Here is a 24,560-nt window from a genome sequence, read left to right on the forward strand (position 1 = left end):
TGTAGTCCGATACGTCTACTCGACGACTCCTGAGGTTTGTTTACTAATAGTGGCGAAACATTCTCAGTAAGAAGCGTGTATATTTATATCGCGCATTTAGGATTGTAAGGCGTCAAGAATAGTCAGCACAAGGAGACTATCTGTATTCCGTGAAAGTATCGTTCTTTGTATTCATAATATATCGAAAACAGTTTCTTTTCATTATGTGAGGAAACTCGCGGAGGAGATAGACAACAAACGTTTAACTTGTATTTTATCTGAGGCTAAAAGTAAAGGTACGTTAACATCAAGCGATTTTTTTGTTCAAAATATCACACTTACATGTGTATGAGGTTCTCAATCTCCTTTTTGCGACGTAGACATTCGATTGGTCGGTTTACTTATGAAGTTTAAGAAATTGTGTACTATGCTTAATTTACTTAACAGAAAGGTTGGGACCTCCCGCGTAAGAAACTGTCACATACACTTAACAGTAGCGAGTTGTCCTTGTCCTTGCGCTGTTTGTTTTCCGCTAATATGAATGACCAACTGGCCCAATCGTCAACACTAAAGAAATAACGTCGTTTCTATTTACAAATTCAAAACGCGGTTTGGGTTCGGCGCATGCGCAATAATGACGACGCTTTTTTTTTGTTTTGTTTTTGCTTACGTTGTTTTATCTTTTCCCAGCATCTAAAATCCGCAATAATTGAGGCCCCCCTCCCCCCCCCCCCCCAAAAAAAAAAAACAGCAAAAAAAAAAAAAATAAAAAAAAAGAGCCGTCTTAACAGTATTTGAGTCCAGGATTGTCGATGGCGAATAGAGGTTTACTTTTTGCGGCTGGCTACACCGAAATTTATAAAGCGAATTTGTGCTAAGAAATAAATATTTGTTCACACAGGTCTGTGAAGTGGTGCCTAGCGCTAGAATTCAGCCAAACTTTCCGAGGTATTTCTCCTTATGCGCCCTTTAATTTTATTTGGCCAATTTCGCGGAAGACGAATGCCAGATTTAATTTGAAGGGCCTGTCACTTATATCATATCCTGAGTAAGCAAATGTTCATATAAAAAAATGTATTCCCTAGGGCGAATATAGCGAAATGCTGCTGATGAGTACTTTAGCAGTATTGATAATTTAAGAAATTTCATAATCAGCCTGTCGAAACATGCTTGAGTACTAAATTTAAAAAAAAAGACCGAGACGATATTATTTGTTTATATCAATTATCTGCGTCATTACACGATACGTTTTTATTCTGCGAAGTTCACTAAAGGCTGGGTGCCCACGAAAACCAAACAGTGAGTTGTAAACTCGCGAGTTCATCTGTTCTGGCCGATTCAGAATATTGCTAATCAAGCTGTCGATATGCTTCCCCCTCTACATTCACATGTTAATTTATTTATTAGTTTGTTTTTCTGGAAACTGGTGTCATCGGGTACGGTTATACACGATGGCAATCTTCCCTGCACATCAGTCAGGCGTTTCGCAACCGACCATAATCAGATACATCAATGGAGTTGGTAAAAAGAGCCCACAATTTAAGCTAAAATACAGCTCGTAGTCATCAAAGTGGCTCAATACTACTGTGTCATTGGTTGTGTGCTACCAGGAAAATAATTGTATCGCAAAACTAAGCAAAACCAGCGTAAAACAGCAACATAGCCGCGCTCACGTTGAAACCGAAACCAACCAAATTGAAGCAACCTAATGGCGCCGAGTGCGTCAGCGCCCTCTGTCCGCCGGTGAGGCAACTACTAAAATGAAAAGGTCTATACACCCTGTTAGTAGCACGTTTAGCGAAAACCACAAACGTACAACCAACACCCGCCGCCATTGAGAAATCCTGAGCACAGTCACGGTGTCGTCTCCAGCGTGTTTTTAGAGCGCAGCTCTTAGGCGAACGTTCGGTGACATCATCCTCATCGTCATCATCACTATGACGTCACTGATGGCGTCATCAATGGTGACGTCACTGATGATGTCATCCATTACGTCATCGTCATCATCGCGATGACGTCACAAATGACGTCATTGTCATCGTCACGTGTGACATCATCAATGACGATGCCGATGACGTCAGGTCACCTCACGGAAGTCACGCGACCTCACGGTTACGCCCACGGAAACGCCGCGACGCTTCTCAGAGTGAGGAGTACCACGCAGGATGAGGAGGTGAGAAGGAGGCAGGAGAGGGGAGGGGTGTACGCTCCCCTCAGTACCGTTCCCTCCTCCTTCTCCTCAAGAGCTGCGCTCTAATTCGGGTTTACAGGGGGTTGTAAGCGACTTTCATTTTTTTTTCTGTCTGGTGTTTGGAAGCCGGACGGACGACGAGGCGCGAGGAACAGGACACCTGAGAGACTTTCTTTATCTGCACACCCAGCTGATCTAGAAGATAGTTCTCATGCATGGGACAGGAAGCCGACACGTTGTTGCGCATTTAGTTTGCGCTCGTTGACGAGGGAAAACCAAGGCGACAAGCTTCTGACCAAGGCTGTATTTCGACTGACTAAAACAGGTCCTTTTTAAAGAAGCAATAAAAAGTCCCCCTCCCATTTTTCCCACACACCTTCTCTCTCTCCTGAGGAAGCACAGAACGCACAGACACAGCAATGGGGCTGCGAAGGCCACGACTGGATAAAAACGGGGGAACGTCTCCTCAATTTCCAAAACTCGTAGTGGCTGCCCAGCCGCCCGATCCAAAATGGCCAAGCGGCTTCCCCGACGCATTTACCCTGAAGTGTCACGTGATCTCTCCCACATACATGTTAAAACGATTTTGATGGGTGGTGTGGTTTCACGGAAAGGATCGGTACAGACCCCACAGGCTTCTTAAAAAGCGAAAGTAGGTCTTTGACACCCTTTAGGAATTTTTAAATGGTACGTCAGGCCCCTTAGGAAAGTTCGACGGACGACTCAAACACGTCAAACATCGTTGATGAGTGCATCAAAACATTTAAAAAAAATCCTGGTGAGCCCCATAAACGGATTTTCCATAGGGTTGTGATCGACTGCGCCATCCTGGCTAGTACTAGTAGGCCACACAAAAAAACATCCTCTGGTACTTGATTTATATACGTGCCAGTTTTATTTCGAAGCTCAAACAAGCCGGCGGTCAAGAGGTTGATCCGTCGGCGGCCAATATGGCCCAGGAGATTCCTCCTGCTGAACCATGAAAGAAATAGAGAGCAGAATTAGCGTAGGTTTATACCGCCGAACTGCACCCCTGGTCATACTAGAAAGTTTTAGAATAGCGTACGTGAAGGCTTTGCGCATGTAAATAATAGCGTCTTCACCACTGCGCATGGTCCGAACGCTAACCGCATTTTGCGCACGCTATTTTAGCGTTCACAATTTTTATAAAATTGCGTGCGAAGAGTTTTTGGGCTCCTCAAAGGAGAATTTGTGATGTGCGAGAAGTTGGTTAAAGCCAAGACGGGCACAGTTAGAAAATGGCGGTTTGGTTCCCTTATGTACGGCTGCGGCCGCTTTGGCGGCCGTCGTGACTCGTGAGTACAACGTCGGCGGCGTCCTCGCGACTGCGGTTTTCAATGCGTGGCGACATTGCACTCCTACGGGCGGTGCACGCCACAAGCGGATTGGATAACCCAGCAAGGTGGGCAACGATTGCCGGCAACCTGCTGCTTGCGAAGCTCGAACTTTCTTTATCTGCGAACTTTCTTTATTACATGGCAGATCGGCGAAGGTTCGGCCAGTACGCGGGGTACGGTGTGCAAAAGTCAGTACACGAGACCCCCCTTGCCGAGGCGACGCAGGAGGACACGACCGGTCGACCGCTCCCGTCGCATTCTCATATTTCAACAAATCTAAAATGTTGCCTTAGACTTATGAACCTAACCACTTGTTTTCTCATCAAGTTACAGCATTTCGTGTGTGAAATAAAAGTTTGTACTGCATCTTAATGGCATTGCAAACCCGCGAAGGCTGGGTTTTGCGTTGCGGCGGAGAAACGCTATTGTAAAACTCCCTGGCGTAATATGCGTTAACGCAATCACTAAATTGCTAAAATTGCGAACGTTATGATAAAACTTCCTATTCAGTTCCATCATAAACGGACCCACTCCACGTGTTTGAGCGCTTTACCAACGCCAGGAATGACGCGAATTACTAATCGATTGCATGGAAACCTACGCGAAAAGCGCTGTTCGTCAGCATGGCGGAACGCGGTTTACCAGAAGTATGATGCCTGGAGCGCATCTCCGACTGGTGTCTTTAGCGTCCCGCGCTGTCCAAACATGAAAAGTAATCCCAAAGTGCAACCAATGACGTCACAGAAACCGGAGTGTCATGCTGTCGGATGTCGCGATCCTGGCGGTTCGTCGTGGAAATGCTGGCGAAAAGCGCAAGCGAAGGCGAGCGTCGCTGTCATCCAGACCTTCTACAAATTACTCAAAAAAGGTAGTTAAGTTAAGCTACTGAGTATCGACGCGAAAATTAATTGAAGTAGAGTAGAAATTACGCATTTGTAATAGTAATTGAGTAAACTACTAACTACTGTACAAAGTAGCGAGTTACTTTGATGTTGCTTTCGAAGTTACTTTTTATATTTGTTTTAGCAAAAAATAACAGCAGTTTTGATCCGTGAAAAACCCTGCGAGCCTAAAATAAATGCAGTCATTTTATGGCTTCCGTTTAAACAAAAGTAGTTTATTCGCTCGCAGATGCAATTGACTTCCAAAGTTCTTATCGGAGAGTTTTCCCCATTTCCTCTTGAAGACGCCCCCAGCCAAGCTGAAAAGACGTTCCGCCGACGCGCTGGATGGAACGGCAGCGTTGAATTTCAGAAACAGGCTGTGCAGCGTCGGATAAGCGAGAGTCAGCGTCTTCGGTGGCCATGACAAAAAATGTGAGATTTGCCTAGAGGGTCTTTTATAACAAACTTTCGTCCTTTTTTTTTTTTGTTTTCTTCGGAAAGATTAGATTGTTATGACTGGCCCCTCTTTATTCCCACGACGTTCAGAGAGGACGCTTACCGAGTGCACCTGACCGTCAAGGGATCGTCTCGAGCCACGACGATGAGAGAGATCATCCGGACGACTGCGCGTCTCGTTGCAGTGCTAGTGCTATGCTACTGAGAAAAAAAAATTGTTTTGGTTTAACAGAAGACGAATCGAAGTATACTTCGCCGCTGACGCCGGGTCCAGCAAAAGGATTTCCCAAGGGTGACTCGCAATCCTCGCCGGCGGCTACGGTATCCTGACGCGCCAAAGACGCCTGACAAGTAAATCGTTTTGAACAAAGAGGACGTCCCCCTAGCGTGAAAGGTCAGAAAGACGCGAAGAATTACGTGAACAATCATCGTCGCTCGTACAGTTGCAGCTCGAAGCGGGAACGTGCTCCCTTGAACGGATTATCCGTGCGTGCATTTGTGCGCGGGGGAGTCCGGCTTTGCAAGGGAGTATGCGCTGACTACGAGGCGACTATGGGAACAGGAGCCCAGCCGCTAGGTTATTCCAGTGCCTCCTCCCGTGGAACCTACCGTTTGGGTCAGGACTCACTAAAGGTAGACAGCAATAAAACAACAACAACCCTTGAGTGTCCCCGTCTTTCAAGGTTGCCGCTGGAGGCGCAGCGCCGGCGTGCATTACCGGATTAGGTCAATAACCAACCAAGGCTTATTAAGCATCTCTTCCTGTGTTCGTGCGCGCCGGTGTTATGTTTTGGCTGCTCGTCGCCACCTTGGCCCAAGGACGTTTGTGATGCAGTTTCTACGGTTGCCGAGTATAAGTGTGTAAAAACGGAATGGTGAGAGGGCCCCTTGTTCGGGGATGCCACTTGATCTGCCGGCGTCTTGTTTATTTCTGCGCTCAAACTTTTTTGATGAGCAAAATTATCACTAGATTTCGAAAGAACTTTGTAATGTAAGTAGAAGTTTCCTGAAAAACGTAGTAAAGTTAAATTACTAATTGCTCATATAAAGTTGTAACTGAAAGTAACCAAGTTACTAGGAAAAGTAGTTAAACTATAGTAGTTCGAGTAGAGTAGTTGAGCTACGTCTAAGTCTGCGTGTCATCACAGCGTTCCAGTTCCTGGTTGCCGAAGCTTCCGTGGACTGCAACACTAGAGAGCGACCTACAGCAGAGCAGGGGTCTGCCACATTCAACGCCGCTGTTGGGACACCGTCAGGATCGCAACCGGTGACACCATGAAACTCCTATGACGTCATCAGGCGGAAATCGAGGGACCATATTTTTGGACGCTGTAAACACACCAGTCGGAGACGCGTTCCAGGCACCATACCAGATGTGAAACGGTGTCTTATAAACAAGCTCTATACATATTTTTCACGGACGTCACTGCCTGGGCTTATGGGATATGTCGCCGCCATCACCAGGTACTGATATATATATATATATATATATATATATATATAGTGTGTTTTTTTTTAAGCTTAACAGATTTGTTTTAAAAAAGCCGTGCAAGTTACACTTATGCCACTTGTGGAGGTGAGTTATACGGCCAGGGGGACATATTATAGGGGGCTAGTAGTAACGATCAGTCGACTAATTAATTAAAATTCGTTAATTAGCTTTTTAATTAATGAAAATAGGCATATGGTTCCAATTAGAAACTTGCTCAGGGTCATCGAAAACTACTAAATCAGTAATTTCCAGAAAGACTTTGAGAGCGTGAGAAGCGTAGTAATGCACTAAAGTTACCACTCGTGGAGCAGGTACAAAGCTAGCCGTTGCGATAAGGCGCGCGCGCGATTTTTCCGTCTTTTATCTAGCCCCAGCCTTGTATACATACTCCACGAGTGGTAACCTTAGTACAATACTACGCTTTTCACGCACAAAAAATCATTCTGAAAATGACTGATTTAGTGGCTTTCGATGACGCTGACCAAGTTTCTAATTGGAACCATATGTCTATTTTCATTAATTAAAAAGTTAATTAACCAATTTTACTTAATTAGACGACTGATCGTTATGATTAGCCCCCTATAGTATGTCCCCCTGGCCTTATATCTCACCTCCACAAGCGGCATAAGTGTAACTCTCACGGCTTTTTTAAAACAAATTTGTTAAGCTTAAAAAAAAACACCCTATATATATATATATATATATATATATATATATATATATATATATATATATATATAGTTTTGGTTTCAGGCCACCGCCGGCCGGCAGGAAACTGTTTTCGGCGCCCGTTCCTTTCTTCCGTGGTTTCGTGTAGTTAAGTGCACTTGCGGTCAAAGTGGTGCAGTACTGCCGATGTGCGTGATGTACGGTTGCCGCAGCAGAGGAGAGTAACACAAACGGTACATATAAGGCTGCATTATTTGCCGAAAGTGATAAACCGACATTTTGGGCGCACAAAACCGCTGTCCAAGAAACCCCGGAGCTCTTGCTCGCCAAAACCGGAAGCATTTAAAGAACCTCGACAACGACCGTGTCCGTCGTCGTTGCTTTATTACCGGTAAGAAATAAATGTGTCATCCATAATATATGAATTACTGAAACGTTACGTTTGTACTCTGTGCGCTTTGTCACAGTCACTGATCTCTATTATAGGGGGCTGGATGGCGTATAGCCGCTCTCCGAGCAGGGCGCAAGTGAAGCCACCGGAAAATTGATGCTTGTCCCGGAAGTTGGGCGTCTGCTGGGCTTTCTAGTGTATTCAGTCGATGTTTTGTTCCGTACTTTCCGGTGTCTTTGAGCGGGTTTTAATAACCACGCTCCGAATTATATCGGGTCTGCATGCGCTATTACTACGCAACGAGCTGGCTCTTTTGAGGTGACAAGCGACAATCCAACGTTCTTCACGTTTTTCGTACCAGTATTCGGAAGGGTTACAAAGCCTGCCAAGCGCTCACTTTCGGGACAAGCCGCTTACTTCCGGTGGCTTCATAGTTATTTGCTGAATGCGCCATCCAGCTGGGCCCCTATAATAGAAATCAGTGGTCACAGCAGCCAAGACAGCTTTACGGTATCTAGTAGTGTCACGCTGCAGGGACTTACAAGCCTACTACTGGGTGTATCAAGGAGTGACCAGGCTCTTTAAATCGACCGCGAATTTCGGTTTCTTAATCTATCGCGCTACGACTTTGTGCAGCGTTGCCCACAGATGGTGCATTTTTTTGGTAAAATTTGCAAAGAGCGAACTTACCTGAGGAAAAAGTAAAGAAAGAAAAAGGCTTAGCTCCTATGGAAATGCGGCGAAACCAAAGGTCTTCAAACAATACGGCGCCGTTTCGCACGGGAGACAAGAGATGGCGCAAGTGTTCGCAATGCCAACCGCGCCAACGAACGAGCATACGGCGCTGAGAGCCGGCGTCTTTAGCAGACGATCTTCTCGACTCAAAAGCGGAGTGCGTTACGCAGGCGGCGACAGTCGCAGAAACAAAAACAGGCGCGGTAACAAGGAACTGCAAAGCTGACGACATCGGTACCCTGAAAGAGACAGTCAAAATATCCCGACAAACCATTTTTCTAATCGATTATGTGTCCATTCAATATGTTTTATCAGTAAGTATGATAAAAATAATGCATTGGCAATTTATATCAGAAAAGCTCGCGCCGCCTTTGAGTCGAAAAGATCATCTGCTAAAAACGCCGGCTCTCGGCGCCGTATGCTTGTTCGTTGGCGCAGTTGGCATCGCGACCGCTTGCACCAGATCTTGTCTCCCGTGCGAAACGGCGCCGTAATGTTTGAAGACCTTTGGCTTCGCCGCATTTCCATAGAAGCTAAGACTTTTCCTTTCTTTACTTTTTCCTCAGATAAGTTCGCTCTTTGCAAATTTTACAAAATTAAATGCACCGTCTGTAGGCAACGCTGCACAAAGTCGTAGCGCGATAGGTTAAAAAACCGAATTTTGCGGTCAATTTAAAGAGCCTGGCCACTCCTTGATACACCCAGCGGATTGCGAATTGCCGCTGCTGCTCTCCTAGCGCTTACCTCTGCCGCCGAGCTTCCTTATCTCTGTGGTGCTCGTAGAACACTTGTGTTAGTGTTTGGGTGGCGGTGCGACTTTGTTTAGCTCAGATGTTCAGATTTTATTTGGCTCAATGTACAGGCACGTCTTTCAATGTGCAGGCGAGCCTTCGACTCTCATGCACGATACAAACCCCGACTGGCTGCACACCCAGCGTCTGGGCTTGAACAACCTCCGCTTTGCTGGTTTGCGTCGTGCATTTTATATATATTTAGAGTTCAAATGTTCAGTTCAGTGAGCCTGCATTTCGGAAGGAAACTTCGTGCTGCAGTCATGCATGTGGATGCTGTAGCACACACACACGATACTCACGCCGTAGCAATGAGGTTGTCGAGCGTCGCACGAGCGGCGGCGGCGTCCCCGTCTACTTGTAATGGCGGCCGGCGGGCGGGGATGGGCGAAGTGACGTCATGTGAAACTATGTATACTACGTTTCACCTTACGATGGAAGGCAGAGGACGCTACGAGCCATCTCAGCCAATCCAGCGCCGTAAACGTGTCACGTGACATGACGCCATGCGGGTCACTGCGCCCTTGCCAATGGCCACGTGACACTCAAGGGTGTCTAGCGACCGGGAAAACCGGGAATTGTCAGGTAAATTTTAATTACCGGGAAAAATCAGGGTATTGTCAGGGATAATGTCAAAAAGCGAGCCCAGTCAGGGAAAATGAGCCGGACACGCCTTCGAGTGCCCTGAGCAAAGATTTGAGGACTGGGGGCAGAAAAATGGGCAATAAATTCTGCTAAGAGTTAAGCGCGGGCTCTGCTCACCCGATGTAGAGTGTGTGCTACCCGATGCAAGTGGAACGGCCGACAAATCCAGTCCAAGCCTTGGATTGGATTGGTTTGAGGGCACGACACTCGGCTAGATCCAGTTAGAGCTATTAGATTAAGTAACAAATGGAAAAGCCGCCAGACACCAATCCAATTCAAGCCTATAGACCGTTTTATCGTGGGTAGCGCCATTTTGAGAGCGAGAGAGAAAAGGGGAAAGGGCTACCGGCGCTTTCCCGCCTTCTGATTGTGTAGAAAGAGTGGAAGTCCCGGATGAGAGGCATGGCCGGTGTTGGGCGTCTGCAGTGCCCCAACTTCGTTCGCGCTTTCTTCTACGTTTCAAACTCCCAAACTTAATTAGAGCCATGGTCTTTGATGGCGACAGTCCCCCGGTCATCGGGACACCATTGCTGGGTGATAGGGTGCACGAATAACGACATAAACCGTCGAATACTGTCCGAGGGCTTATATGTAGCTTGCATGGAATCCGGCAAGGCAAGTACGGCTGGAATGTTTTTAAGCTCCATTGCTTTCCGCATGACTGGAAATGATCAACCATTTATATATTTTTGCTTGCAATGGGCCTATTTCAACGGAGCCGCTTTTAGTTGTAATCAACAAGCGATACACGAAACGGGAACCTCAATTAACTTTGTAAACGCCCGGAGCTGCTACATATCGTCTTGCTGTGCTGTTTTTATCTTTGTGTCCCTGTTCTTATATTTCCTTGTGAATGAACGACGAAGACGCTCTAGATGTACTTTTATCGAACCGCAGAAAGCCTCGAAGCAGACACGAATTATTTTGCTAGTTGATGCAATATTTTGGGTACTCACCTCCAATTTCTATAGCTGGCACGTTCGCTGCCGCTGTTTCCCCCGTCGCCACACTGGCGGATGCCATGACTCAAACAAAGAAACGTGCACACTGGGCTTGAAAACGCAGATCGCAACACACGAGACGTTCCCTGCAGCGACTATCAAGCGCCTCAAAGCGCCTTAGTCAACGGAAACAACCCACCAGCGGCACTCCAAGGAGCGCTTTTGCCGGCTCTCTGGTATCGGGCAGATGATCGCAATTAAAAAAAAACAAAAAAACAATAGGACTACGTTTTCAACAATTTCCAGCCTCACCCGGCGGCGGAAATAAGCCTTCAACTAATTGTTGTAGATGATAAAAATCGATTCAGTCACCACTGCAAATTATCACTATTAAGATAAATTCAGTTACGAAATTTTACAAGCTGAAACAGCAGTTATCATGAGAAAACTCGCACGCAGATTGCGAGCGTACCCTATGTTCGGTGCGCGTTCCATTCACGAAATGTTCCGAGCGAAGTCGAGAGTATGGCGTTGAGGAAACGCCTTTTCGGTTTACGGACGCAATCCACTGCCCCCGGAGGCAGGGGTCATGTGGAAAGCGATGAAGCTCAAAGACATTGCAGGCGCTCTCGCCTTGCTGGATTCCTTGCAAGCTACATATGTCCTCGGACAGTATTCTATGCTTTCTGTTTCTATTCGTGCACCCTATGACCCAGCAATGGTGTCCCGATGACCGGGGGACTGTTGCCATCGAAGCCTCTGGCTCTAATTAAGTTTGCGAGTTTAGAACAGAAAAGAAAGCGCGAACAAAGTTCGCGCACAGCCGACACCCAACACCGGCGAAGCCTCTCATTCGGGACTTTCACTCTTTCTACACAATCAGAAAGGGGGAAAGCGCCGGTAGCCCTTTCCCCTTTTCTCTCTCGCCCTCTTTCAGTAAAACGGTCTATAAGCCGAAAGTATCCGAAAGTGTGCATCTGGCGGCCATGCTGCCATTCGGTTAATGACGTGCGTAGTTGAGCATTGTGTTTCCGAAACCGGCCTCTTCACTGACGATGTCGGCTGAAAGAAAGTGCTTGTTTAATCTGGACTGGACTAACCCGAATATTTCGGAATATACAAGTTGGATCAAGCCCGTGCAAAATTATCCTCACAGTGCTCAATGCTCAATTGCATGTATCGTAATGTTCTTATATGTTTAACCGCTTCTACAGCGGTCAGGGAATTTCACCTGAATTTGTCAGGAAAAACCTGGAAAAGTCAGGGAATTTCAAAATGATAATTTGCTAGACACCCTGCACTCACACGGCATAAGATCGACTTTGGTGGCCGTAGCGTGTTCTGCAGACTTATCTTAAAGGGGAACTCCGCCGATTTTTCGATTGATTAGATTTGACTGAATATCGGCAGACCACATCAATAACCCTTTCTCAACTACTACCCAAAATATTTTATTAAAAAAATGTTCCGTGAAGTTCTTGAATTTTTAAGCTACGCCGGCCGCGAGCGTTCCAGGAGGCGACTCTCTGCTGGCAACCATAAAAAAATCCCCATTTTTCCCTACCCGTGTACGTCACCGGCGGGCAGGCGGACGAGCGATCCGAGCAGCCGATAACCGACTTTCTGGGTGTCAGCGATCGAGATTATTTTTTCCAGCTTCAAGGTGGAAAGTTTCTTTGCAATGGGTAGCAATCTGTGCTCCGCGGTAGATTGTAGGAACAATGTCTTGAAAGGCATCTTCTTCACCGTTTTTCGCGTGAGAAAAAAAAAAATGCGCCCCTCCCAGCTGCCGTGGAGACCAGCCACGTCAAGTTGCTCTTGCGCGAGCTACGTGCCGAGAGAATTAGTGTCCCGTGAAACATGCTCGGTTATGCTCAGAATAATTTACAGCCGCATACTGCGAGTTGAGTTTCTATCCGCAGCTGGAATAGGTTCAAGAGCGGCAAGCGCAGACTCAAGCCGTCCATGACCACTTCGACATCCGTCCAAAGAGAAACCTTAATGCTATCGAAGAAAAGAGTGCACATTCTAGCACTATAGTCGACATTTGGCGCAGTCACACTTGTTGTTCACAATTGCTCCAGTCATTTTTTTTCCTCATAAACACTATATTTTTTCTGGACATCGAATCTAGCTCTAGCTACTCTCGGAGTTCCAACTTACGCGGCTCATCTATTGAAGAGAAGAAGTTTAGCGTCTAAAAAAAATTTAAAGCTGAGTTTAGGCATGACTTTTGACATACTTATATTCGTGTCTGATATTACAGAGGTTTACCGAGCATGTGTTGGGCTCCATTAATACACGATAGAGCCGTTGCATGGTCTGTCAAATGGTTGGCGTGCCATATTCTCTCGCAGTATACAGTGAAAAGTTTATTTTATTCTATTCCGGAGAAACGTTTGATAGTGCTGAAAAGTTTTTATAACCATAAAAATATTAATGTAGTTGAGAGGAGGCATGTCAATTTACAACTGATGGAAGCTGTGCAAAAAAAGAAAAACTTAAAATATTTATATAGAATTACTTTTTTTCTCATATACACTCGTGGATGCGTGTTTGAGCGCGTTGCATTTTACTCCGACAGTAAAAAAAGAAAAGGAATATAGGTAAAATTTTTTTCCGGGGTAACTTTCGTTTGGTTATTTATATTTAAAAATGTTATTGTGCTTTCTCTACTTTACGCTCTATTGTATCTTCAGGAAAATATTTTCATTCGAAGATGAATAGCGTCTTTGTGTATTTTGTACGCCGCTCGTCGTACTTGATGTTTGGCTTGGTGGATGCAGAGTTCTTTTTTTTTTAATTATAATTTTTTGCAAGATTTTCATTAAAAGTAACCTGTTATCTGCCCTACGCGAATAGAGTTAATTTCATTTTATACATCTCAAGGATCACGAGAATCACAGTTCAGCACGCGCATGTTCGCCGCTTTGGAAGGAGAGCAAAGTACGCGCAACATAGACGTACGCTGAAATGGGCACCGACCACCATTCTCTAATGGTCAATGGATATTTTGTTAAATTACTTAAGCACCAAGGAGCACATCCGTGATACAAAAGTAGTTACGCGTGCCGGCGTCTGCAACTGTAACGTTTCTGAAGAAAATCTTAAAACAAATGGCACATTCCTTCGGTTAAGACGAGCGTGCGGAGCACCGTACCCACATTCCGAGCATTCTCCGCGGTGCTTGGGTGATTTGTCAAAAAATATTTTGCGTGACTCTTCGACCTTTCTGCGCCAGCGTAACTGCCAGCTCTTGATAGGAAAAGAAAACGGATCTGCTAGCGATTTTTCCAAAACGGTTTTCTCATTTACTCCCGCTTTTCTTTACTTTCTCATTGTTCAGCACGTAGACTAATGTCATGCTTTGTGCAACTAAAACTTATTATCAACTTAAGAAAGCACGAACGCCCCTGTTTTTTCGCTGTTAGACGCGAGAAAGGCGGGCGCGAGCATACCCGATTCATGCCCCACGCGTCTCGGTGCCCGCCGGTGACGTCATGTTTGGAGAGAGGGGAAAGCTGGGGAAAAATCTGGAGAGAACGGTGTTTCGGTTTCGGCGGCGGACAAAATATTACTTTTTAATGAACTACAGCGAATTTGGTGAAACAAAATAGCATATCTGAACCTGGTAGCCATCCGCATTCAGATGATGCCTTTGGATTAGGTAGGTCAAACAGAAACGGCGGAGTTCCCCCTTAAAATGAAACGGGATATAGGAATTTGAAGCTGTTGAAAAGATTGTTAAGGCCGTCGGTACCCTGCTGTATTAGGAGTTTTAGTTTATCTTTCGATAACACAGAGCATCAAAAGATCATGTCCTTGTAGCCTGTTACGGCGCTCAAATCTCTATTCGAGCTGGTTCTCTTGTGCCTTCCTCAAATAATAACGTTTCTGTGGTCACTGAAAGCTTGCGAAACACAGGACGCCGCGAGTATCGGGAGTCTTATAATTTCTGTGCAGTCAATCGTGTTGTGGCATTCACCGATGAAAACACCGGACAACAACACAATGAGTGCCTGCCTCCTGCATAAATTAGAATTAGAAACTTCCACCCAGATGACGTACTGTCGGGAGTCATAACCGCTGGAATAACCGATCACATGCCCATTTTTTGTATTTTGCCTAAATTAAAAAAAAATGTTAATAATACACCTGTTTCACGCTTATATCGTTATATATCGGAAGAGGCGTCGAATACATTTTATGTCTTATTACAAGAACAGAACTGGGAAAATGTCCTGTGTGAAAGAAATCCAGATAAGGCATTCAACCTATTTTATGCAACACTGAAGGATTCCTATGAGACATCTTTTCCTCTACGATCGAAAAAAACCAACAGGAAAATTAGAAAGCCATGGATCACGCAGAAACTTTTTCGTAGGATAGGTGAAAAACATAAGATGGTACGATCGCTTTGTTCAGACTCGAGATACTACTCGAGATAAAAAGATTTCTGGCAGACGGTAAAACATTTGCTAAAATATTCAGCGAAAATATTTGCAACATCAGCAAGTGTGACTGGCAAGTAGGAGCATTACCTATCCCAACACGAAGACAGACGCTACAACCGGTCTCAAGGTTGTGCTGTTTCACAAATTTTCAAAATGTTTTTGGTCTACCGTTCAAGCTGTTTTCTATACTATCCTGGTGTAGACGCTTACCACGCCTAAACTGTTTTGTTTACAAGGAAACGGAATATGCTGAATTTTGCATATCAAAGAAAAGAACCGAACTTCTTAAAAAGTTGGTGAAAAGGATATTTTTTCCGTAGGTTGACTCGTAACTTTTTAGAAAACCAAGTACAAAATATCGACGGCTTTACACAGCATTTAGGCACTTCTTAAAAAGTCGGTGAAAAGGATATTTTTTCCGTAGGTTCACTCGTAACTTTTAAGAAAACCAAGTACAAAATATCGACGGCTTTACACAGCATTTAGGCACTCACACCTAACCTAACCTAACCTAACCTAACGGATTTCAAAAAGTATATAAATCGCCTGAACTCCGATATTCGAAAAACAAAAGAGGCTTTCTTTCAACGTAAGTTTGCAGACGCGCAAAATGATCCGAAAAAGAGATGGGAAACTGTTGACGAAATCATTAGACTTAAGCCGCGTCACAACCGATTACCCGATCTAAAAATAGACGGGGAATCGTTATCTGGAACTGAACTAGCGACACGATTTAACACTCATTTCCTATCAGCTGGTGAATTTACATCTGCAAGTCAGCCTGGTGACCACAGAAAGTACCTAAAAAATTATATTTCAAACTCAATCGTTCTTTATCCAGTAACTGAGCACGAAATAATTATGTTCATCATGTCCCTTAAAAACAATTCAGCTTGCGGGGCGGACGAGCTTAAAGTAGCACCTATTAAATTTGTATCTAGCATTATTTCAATTCCTCTTACTCATATATGTAATTGTATATTTGAAATTGGTATTTTTCCTGATCAATTAAAAATAGCGAGAGTTTCAACAATGAGTAAGGGTGGCTCAAAACATGACTTAGGAAACTACAGACCAATATCAGTGTTGCCGTTGTTCTCAAAAGTAATTGAAAAAGCAATTAATGAAAGGCTTCAAACGTTTTGTTCTAGGTACGATGTCATAATCAAACCACAGTATGGTTTTCAAAAGGGGAAAACTACCAAACTAGCGCTTTTGCACATTAAAGAAAAAATATTACGTAATATTGAAGATCAACGTTTTACAATTGGTTTATTTATCGATTTTAGAAAGGCTTTTGATTCCATAAAACATGACATACTTCTTTCAAAGCTCGAGACATATGGCATACGCGGGACTGCGCATAAGCTTATTACAAGTTACCTTACATCTCGTACACAGTATACGGTTTATAATAACATAAAATCGCCTCTAGGGTTAATAAAATATGGCGTACCGCAAGGCTCGATACTGGGACCTTTACTGTTTCTCGTCTATATAAATGACATACATAATATACCATTTACCGAAGATTTAATACTGTATGCCGATGATACAAATGCATTTTTTTCTGGGGCCAATCTTAGCGAACTAGAGACCACAATAAACAAATATTTAATTGAACTTTCATCCTGGTTGGTGGTTAACGGTTTATCTCTAAATACAGAAAAGACAAAATATGCAATTTTTTCCTCAATAAATCGCGCCCACAATACATGGAAATAAAATACGAAACGAAATCTCAAAATCAATAAGCCTAATTTCATCTGGAAAGCATCTTTTACCGGAATGGCTGAAGTACCAACTGTATTATGCGCTGATATATACCAAGGTTCACTACTGCTTTCTTGTCTGGGGTCAGACGACAAAAACAAATATCACACATCTGCATTTCTTACAAAAAAAAAAAAAAAAAGCTGTTCGACTAATACACAATTTTGCTTATGATGCACATACAGCTCCGCTTTTTGAGAAGTATAAAATTTTGAGCTTTGAGCATCTCTACACTTATAAACTAGCACTCTACATATTCCATGACCTTAGACTTCAACAACCTAGCTATCCATCTGCATGCACTAGACCCGACCACCATTACAACACTCGAAATGACAAGTATATACTCCCCAAAATCAGGACAAACATGGGCAGAGAAACGCTCTCATTTCAAATTCCAAACTTCCTTAATACACACAGTTATCTTCATACACTTATTACGTCAAGTATGTCGCTAAACAGATACAAAAGCATAGTGAAAGAAACTCTCTAGCCCACAAATGTTGCAAACTGATCTCAAATATCTGGTTTTATCCTCTTTGCTATCTATATTGTTGTTGTCGTTTTTTCTTGTTTTTTTTTTTGTTTTTGTAGGCTTTTTTGTGTTATGGTATTATAGTATAGTTTTATAATATCAAAAATGTGTACTATCTAAATGTCATTGATATGTATACTTTGTTATTCATTACATTTTATTTAAGAGCGCTTCTTGTTTTAGTGTGCTCTGCTGTCGACGAGTGTCATTGTCTTTTTAATATTTCATTTATGTAGCGGTTCCAAGGCCTTGTCAGACCTTCTGGTCTTTTGCCTTGGTACTGCAGACAAAATGTTTTGTCTGAAATGACTGAAATAAAAAAAAAAAAAATGCAAGCAGCAAAGGCTGCGCGTTTACCTGTTCGCATGCGAGGTAAATTGTATGCCTTCTGCGGGGTATCTTATTGGAGGTAGAATCCTGGTTAGTAAACCCAGGTCCAGCGATAAGATAGATTTGTACGAAGATGTGATTCAGTGTCAGCAAAACAGGGTGTTATTATTATTTTTTTTTGTCAAACGCCAACTTTCAGTTTGTTACCAAACATAACGAAGCCCGGGTTCCTCTTCCAAGCATCGGCATATTTTTATGATACAACATTTTACGTTATTCCTGACGATGTCGATGAATTATTTGTCATAGAGAAGGAACCTAAATTGGGTTTGTGAGTATGTTGAAGTGAATGCAGCCCGAAGTAAAAAGGTTGATTCCTTCTTAAGGACAAGGACACTTCGAAGGCAACTTGCAGGAAAGCGCGTATTCAGTGAGCGTTGATGGGATTAAATTCAATGCTGAGGACAGACACGCACGGACGAAGATATAAGATAAATACCTGGCTGAGAAGCAGTTGACTCTGCTCACGCAGATGCTAAAAAAAACTTCTAGTGCAGAAGTCAGATGAGCCCAATAAATTTCTGCATGATATTTCATGTCACGAGGTCACATCGAAAATGTTCCTGGGCTAGGCCGTCCTATTCAAAATTCGCTTAAGATTGAAGTCGAAAGCTGCAAATTTGTGGTTCGCAGTGCAGCATGCTATTACTTTCCGCAGTACCGCCGCAACTTACTCATATAAGAGTGGCATCGAACGGATTCCCGCAACAAAACAAAATAAGCGTCCTTAAACTGTCTCATGGCTCTCAACCAAGTTCAGTGCTAGAGCTAGCCTCGGTATCCCCTGAACGCGTGAAGCTATACATGAAACATTTAACTATGTAAATTGTGTAATCTAGTTGGTCTTGGTCCAAAAGATGCGATTAGAATTGAGGTGAACGCGGAGGCCGACGAATTGCCAACTATGAGCAGGACGCACACTGCCACACAAATGACCCACGACGGCCGCCACCCTAGCTCAGCATTGATGTTTTATATTTAGTGTTGCCTGATATATTGGCCCCGGTGCCGTGACGGCGCTGCGGTGTTTCATGCGGCGCGCGATTATGGTCAGGCGACAGCTCCTGAGTATTTCGCATTGCAGAATCACTTCACGTGGGACGTCTCTAATACGGTTGTCTTTGTTTGCAGTACCATTTCTCGGTGTCAGAAGGCAATTTTGTGCCGATGATTAAACTCGCATGTTTCCTTGCAGGTTTGCTAACTTAAACGTTCTAAAGGGCTATTCATTTTTCCATAATCTCAAAGTATCAAATGGGACCACATTGAGCTCACAAAACATTTCTCTGGTTCTTGCTATTCAGAACCAAATGGACCAGTTCTCAACACTTCTGTATTCAGAGGACTTAATTTATTCTATAAGTCCTTGTTAGTTTTGTTGTTGATACCTTCATGTAAAAAAATGCAAGTGGCCACCCCAAAAAAATCATTCTTTGAGAGGAGGAGCCGGAGAAAAAAAAAACTACTAGTGACGCACCGCCACCTTAAACAAACAATTAAATGGAAAGCGCTGAATGTGTGTCTTTGGATTCATATGCGCTTCTCTGGAGAAACAAGAAGTGAATCCAGTAAATATTTTATATTTGTTTGTTTCACAGTTGGTCTGTTTCACAGTTGACAAATAGTAACTAACTCCACATCAAATTTGACTCCTCGTTTTAAGGGTTTTAACTTAATTATAGCAAACCTTTCAGAATCTGAACCGCTGCTTCGAACAAGAGGTATACGAATAAGTAATTTAATGGACAAGGTGCATCCTGGCGGCAGCATATCTTAAAAAAGAAGCCATGAAGTTGGGTTATACACCTTAAGAGTGGAGTTATTAACTCCTTGTCTGTCTGTATACAGGCGCAATCCACATGAAGCTGAAGGCACGATCATCGACCGCTCCGTAAAGGTAGCGTCACGAATATGCAGCCGTAGCGGCTTGCGCGCCTTATCTCCCTCCTCGCACGCTTGGTTTGCCAAGCGAATACGCCGTCACGGCCGCCGCTTCATGACGCAAACGTAGAACGATTACGTGACCGCCTTTGTAGGATACATTACTGCCCAATTCATAAACCCAGAGGACCTCGTCCTAAAGGTCACGCACGAGTACGATAGGCACACCACGTAACGTAAAGGTAAATGTGTGATTTTAGCCAAACAACAAGGAAAAGTGCAAGCACCCAGATTGGCCGTAATATCAAGGTCATGTATAATACCGTATTACACACGATCTTGATATTACGTCTTGGTGGATAGGAAAAAGTGTATTAGAAAATATGTATAAGAAAAGATAAAAAAACATAGGAAAGTGAATCGAACAAACAAAATACGCCTTTGGGTTAGTCCTCACAAATAAAAGAACTGAAGTAAAGTCAAGAGTTGGGCTGGTTTGTATTTGTTGATCATAATTAGGGTTCCGTGTTTTCTGGCATGGTCAGTGATCCTAAATATATGCCATTTCAGTTTCCTTTGAAAGCTAGAACTACTGACAAAAGGAGTTTACCTGTTAGCACGTCCAAGGTTCTCTCGGGACAACGGGCCAAGACACCTGTACTTCATATATTTTGTTTTTGAATTCTTAAAATATAAGAACACAGTAAAATGAACTCTGTATTTCAAAGAATTGGGAATCTAACAAAGCTAAACTCCGATAAACACGGAATTTTCAGTGCGAAATGAGCTCCGAAAACATGTCCTTCGAATTCCCCGAGAAATACACTCCGAAAACATGGAATCCTAATCAAAATGTGAAAACAGCGCAAAAGCCATGGACGGAAAAGAGGAAACACGCGAAAAGGACAAACGCTGACTGTCAACTGTATGCTCCATGCGCACCTTGTGCGTTTGTTTATCCCCAAACGCGCCGACGTGCTATTGTTTCCCTCGGACCTTAACCAATGACGGTGCACGTTTGGCTGACTCGTCATCGCACGTTCCCTGTGCCTTCTCTGTATTGCTGTTGCATCCGCGTGCCCTTCATTGCGTTCCGGTGCGCCAAAGACGGATTTTGGAGCACTTGCTCGCCGTATTACTTGCAACAGAAATGACGAAAAATAAAGGAAGAAACCAAACAGGCACTGTCTGTGAGACATGTGTCAAACTTAGAAGAATGAACAGTTGGTCGAGTTGGTGGGAATTTATCGTAGGAAACAGCGTGAAACACAAACGAGGACGTAGAAGAAACACGCGGGACGAGCGCTGACTATCAATTGAAGTAGTAAGGAAAGCATACGAAAACGACCATTCATCTTTGGCTGTACGCCCCTTCCCCCTTTCCCCCGGCCTGCGTATCACGGGACAATTCATAACAGCGTGATGGCACGTGATAAACGGGATAAAAAGCAAAATAAAGGTAGCCCAAATTTAAAAAAAGAAACGCGATCTTACTATTTCGCAGCGCCAAAGACGGTTGACTGACACAGGAGGATCCCGTCTTTCTTATTTGGTGTGCCTCTACTATCTCTCTAGTCTAGACAATTGGTCCTTGTGCTTGAACAAAACTTCGGTATCACTTCCAGTCTTGCGTTCACCCTAAAACATAATTGTTTCAATCTTGTGGGGGCTTCACGAATTCAAGTTGTTTAAGGCTGGAAAGCTTTCTGAAACTGCAGCACTATACTATCGATGGTTATAGGGTGGCGGGATCGGTGCATTCCGTAAAAAGCGGTTTTGTCCATAGGTTCTAGTGTGGCACCCGCCTTCAGTAACATTTTCTTGGCAGAAGTAGACCACGGCTTGGAGGTGTCGCTAGGCAATTCTAACGTTTAAAAAAGAAATGAGATAGGTAGATAAGTCCTCGCTATATATCGAGGGTTGTGACGGAGGGGGTTTGACAGCGACACCTGTGGGCAAAGTGGTGACCGATTTTGCGGAGTGGCGGAGTGCTCAGGTTCACCGCTGAGGTGCCTATAGTTCTCCTGATCTTGACCTCTCCCTCCGACCCAGTGATGGTCATATAGCCTGATGTTACGCTCCGCGCTCTAAAAAGGGTTTCCTTGACGACAGTTCGGCTCAAATAAAAATTAAAAAGAGGGGCATAACTACATCGTGCTTGGGGGCGGCCTTCAAAACGTCGTGCTCTCATATGTTGGGTGAGAGTTCCCGGACGCAGGCTGAAGGGTTACGAGAAGCGCGTTTTCCCGCGGCGTTAGTGTCTGATGTTGCAAGCCCTCTACTCAAGCGGACTAAGGGCATTCAGACGAAAAAGCGCAGCGTACCGAAGAAAAGGCCTGCAATGATCCCTTATCTTCACAAAGTTTCCGACAGTTTAAAGAACGCCGGAGGCCGGTATGGCACCCCCCCCCCCCCCCCCCCGCCAAAAAAAAAATAAACAAATATCTTTTAGGGAGAACTTGAGAACAAAAAAATTCTAAAAAAAAAGAGAGCAAAACAAAAAAAAAAAAAAAAACAGCTGCCGATGTTGTGGAGTTTGCCGTTATGGTGATTAAAATTTATAAGTTATTTATGGAACTTTTCAATGAGAAAATCCCGCTCTTTTCCGGTATACAGAATGTCATTCACCTTCCTGTGTTCGGTTACCATTTGCTTATTTGAAATTTACGTAAAATCGCTTGTAACTTTCGAGTCACAGAGCGGTGAGCTTTGAAAGTTTGACTGACATATGGGGTTCGAACCGCTACCTTGACATTTTTGTTCATTTCATTTCATTTAGCATTCCCTCACGGTTCAAGGGAATTGCAGAGGGGAGTGTGTTAAATGCAATAGATAAACATATGAAACATGAACGAAAAGAAAATAATAAACAATTAACAAATGCTATAGAAAATCTGTTAATGGATATGTAATTTCTGTTTCCAAATCGGCGGTGTAGGCTATAAGACATGCAGGTGTGCAGGAAGGCAATTCCAGTCGATGGAGGTTTGAAGAATAAAAGAGGCATGGAACGAAGAGGGACTGCAGCGGAGTAATGCGACTTTTTTTAAAGTGATGATTTGACGCGCGATGATATCTAAGATGGTTCTAAAAACAACGTTTGGCGAAGTGTAAGATTATATTGATAAATATCATAAAGCAAACATCGACGCATTATGTTTCTACTGAAGAAAAAATTAGACAAGGACAGGAGGTTACGGAGGTTACGTTAGCCTTGCGGTGGTAGTTTAAATGTATAAAACGAACGGAACGATTCTGAATGGATTCGACAGCGCACGCAAGTGTGATACCGATGTCCCAGGTACAGGCTGCCTATTCAGTATTGGTACGAATTAGTGCTTCATGACGAAGAAGGTTCAGTGAAACCGGGGCGAGTAAAAAGATGTATTGGGAGAGAGCCCAATAAATGATTAGCGTTGTTAGTGACGTAGTCAACATGGTGGTTCCAGGAGAAGTGATTGGTTATGTAAAGACCAAGACACCTATATTAGGTTACTAAGATCAGGGATGAATTGCTGATGCGATAGAAAGGACAAGTGTTATTTTTACGGGAGACCTCATAGATTAAAATTTAAGTATGTTAATTTCCATGAACCAATATTTGCACCATTGAACGACGTTGGTAATGTCCTGCTAAAGAGCAGTGACGTCAGAGACGTTATTTCCTTGTAAATCACAAAGTCGCCCAAATAAAAAAAAATAGAGGGTGAAACTTGTACGGAAAGTTCATCGATCTAAATCAGAAATTGAAGCAAACCCACCACAGAGCCCTTAGAACCAACACAACATTGTGCGCAGACTGAGCTAAGTTTTGCTGAAAGTGAAAACGCTAAATTGTTTTAGTGACACCTTTAGCGATTTGAGGAAAGTGGTCAGCCTGGTAACGCCCACGTGCCGATTCTAAGCAAGATGTAATGACCGCGAAGTGACGCACGTTGATGCCCGACGCAGGGACTTGATGTTGTTCTGCGTGCTCACGTCGGGGGCTCTGGTCCTGGGAGTTCTTACTCTGGCTGCCTGGAGCCGCCAATGTCAGGTAAGCATCCAACTTTGGCACGCTTTAGAGTATGGTGTGTACGCAGGCTGCCTCTCGAAACGTGGGCCAAATAGTTACTGCGAAAAGTATGCATAGCACAAAAGAAAAGGTTAATGTCGTGTTGTTCTCAGCAGGGGCTCATTTGGAGAAATTAATTACGCTAGGTATAAGTAGCTTATCAATTGCTTTCGAATTACTTTAATTGGTAACTTTTTAAGCTATATTTTCAATTAGAATCTTGCTAAAAATCATCAAAGCCAGGAAATTAGCTCTATTCTGAAAATATGAGGCGCGAACAGCGTTTCACGGTGTTTCGAAGAAACGCTCAATCAGGACACACTTCCAGGTTTCGTGTTACCGACTTCTCAGTGCAAAAATAGCACACACACACAAGTATTGACGACAAATATCCTGAATACTAGTGTGTGTAGTCGGTAACATGTTCAACCAACTCGCCCAGGCTGTAGTTTTTTTTTAGGTTTCGGTTTCCTATCAGAGTGCATTTTTGCGCCAGGTGGCAATTTAACCTACATGGCGTTGGCCATGTAGCCTACATAGCGTTTGTTTTTAGGCTGCATGTTTCGGGACTCACAAGACATCAAAGCGTTATTTAAGCTAGAAAGATATTGAATGTGTCATGTCTTAATTTACTGAAATTTGTCCATTCGAGAGCTCATTTAGTTTACTCCAATAACCCTTAAGCTGAGACTAAAGCCACTAAAAAAGCTACACTTTAGAGTAACGACGCTTACCCATCTTGGGGCTTAAAATCATGGTGGCCGTTTATCTGAAGCTTTATTTGAAATCGCATGAAGCGCTTTTCCGTCCTCCACAAATGTTTAAACATTTCGCTAAAAACAAAGCAATTTTACATGAGCCTCGTAAAACCGAATTTAATGTTGAGGATGTCGCACTTTTGAATCATGGCTATCGGCATTGGCGTCTGCTCTGTGGTAAGC

At 43.7% G+C, this 24,560-nt stretch overlaps 1 protein-coding gene across 1 annotated transcript in view; it reads left to right on the top strand.

The window, feature by feature from the left end:
- The window catches only part of LOC120847947 (adenylate cyclase type 7-like), a gene marked incomplete at its 5' end in the record, with an annotated part of 96,281 nt that extends 72,280 nt beyond the window's left edge, over window positions 1–24,001 (top strand). Inside the window, 2 exons of the mRNA XM_040219892.3 lie at window positions 23,517–23,601; window positions 23,948–24,001. Of these exons, the coding sequence (XP_040075826.3) occupies window positions 23,517–23,601; window positions 23,948–24,001 (139 nt within the window). The remainder of the gene's footprint in view (window positions 1–23,516; window positions 23,602–23,947) is intronic.
- Between the last annotated feature and the right edge of the window lie 559 nt (window positions 24,002–24,560).

This window comes from Ixodes scapularis, unplaced genomic scaffold, assembly GCF_016920785.2.
Source record: "Ixodes scapularis isolate PalLabHiFi unplaced genomic scaffold, ASM1692078v2 PGA_scaffold2__306_contigs__length_199485367, whole genome shotgun sequence".
Classification (NCBI taxonomy): domain Eukaryota; kingdom Metazoa; phylum Arthropoda; class Arachnida; order Ixodida; family Ixodidae; genus Ixodes; species Ixodes scapularis.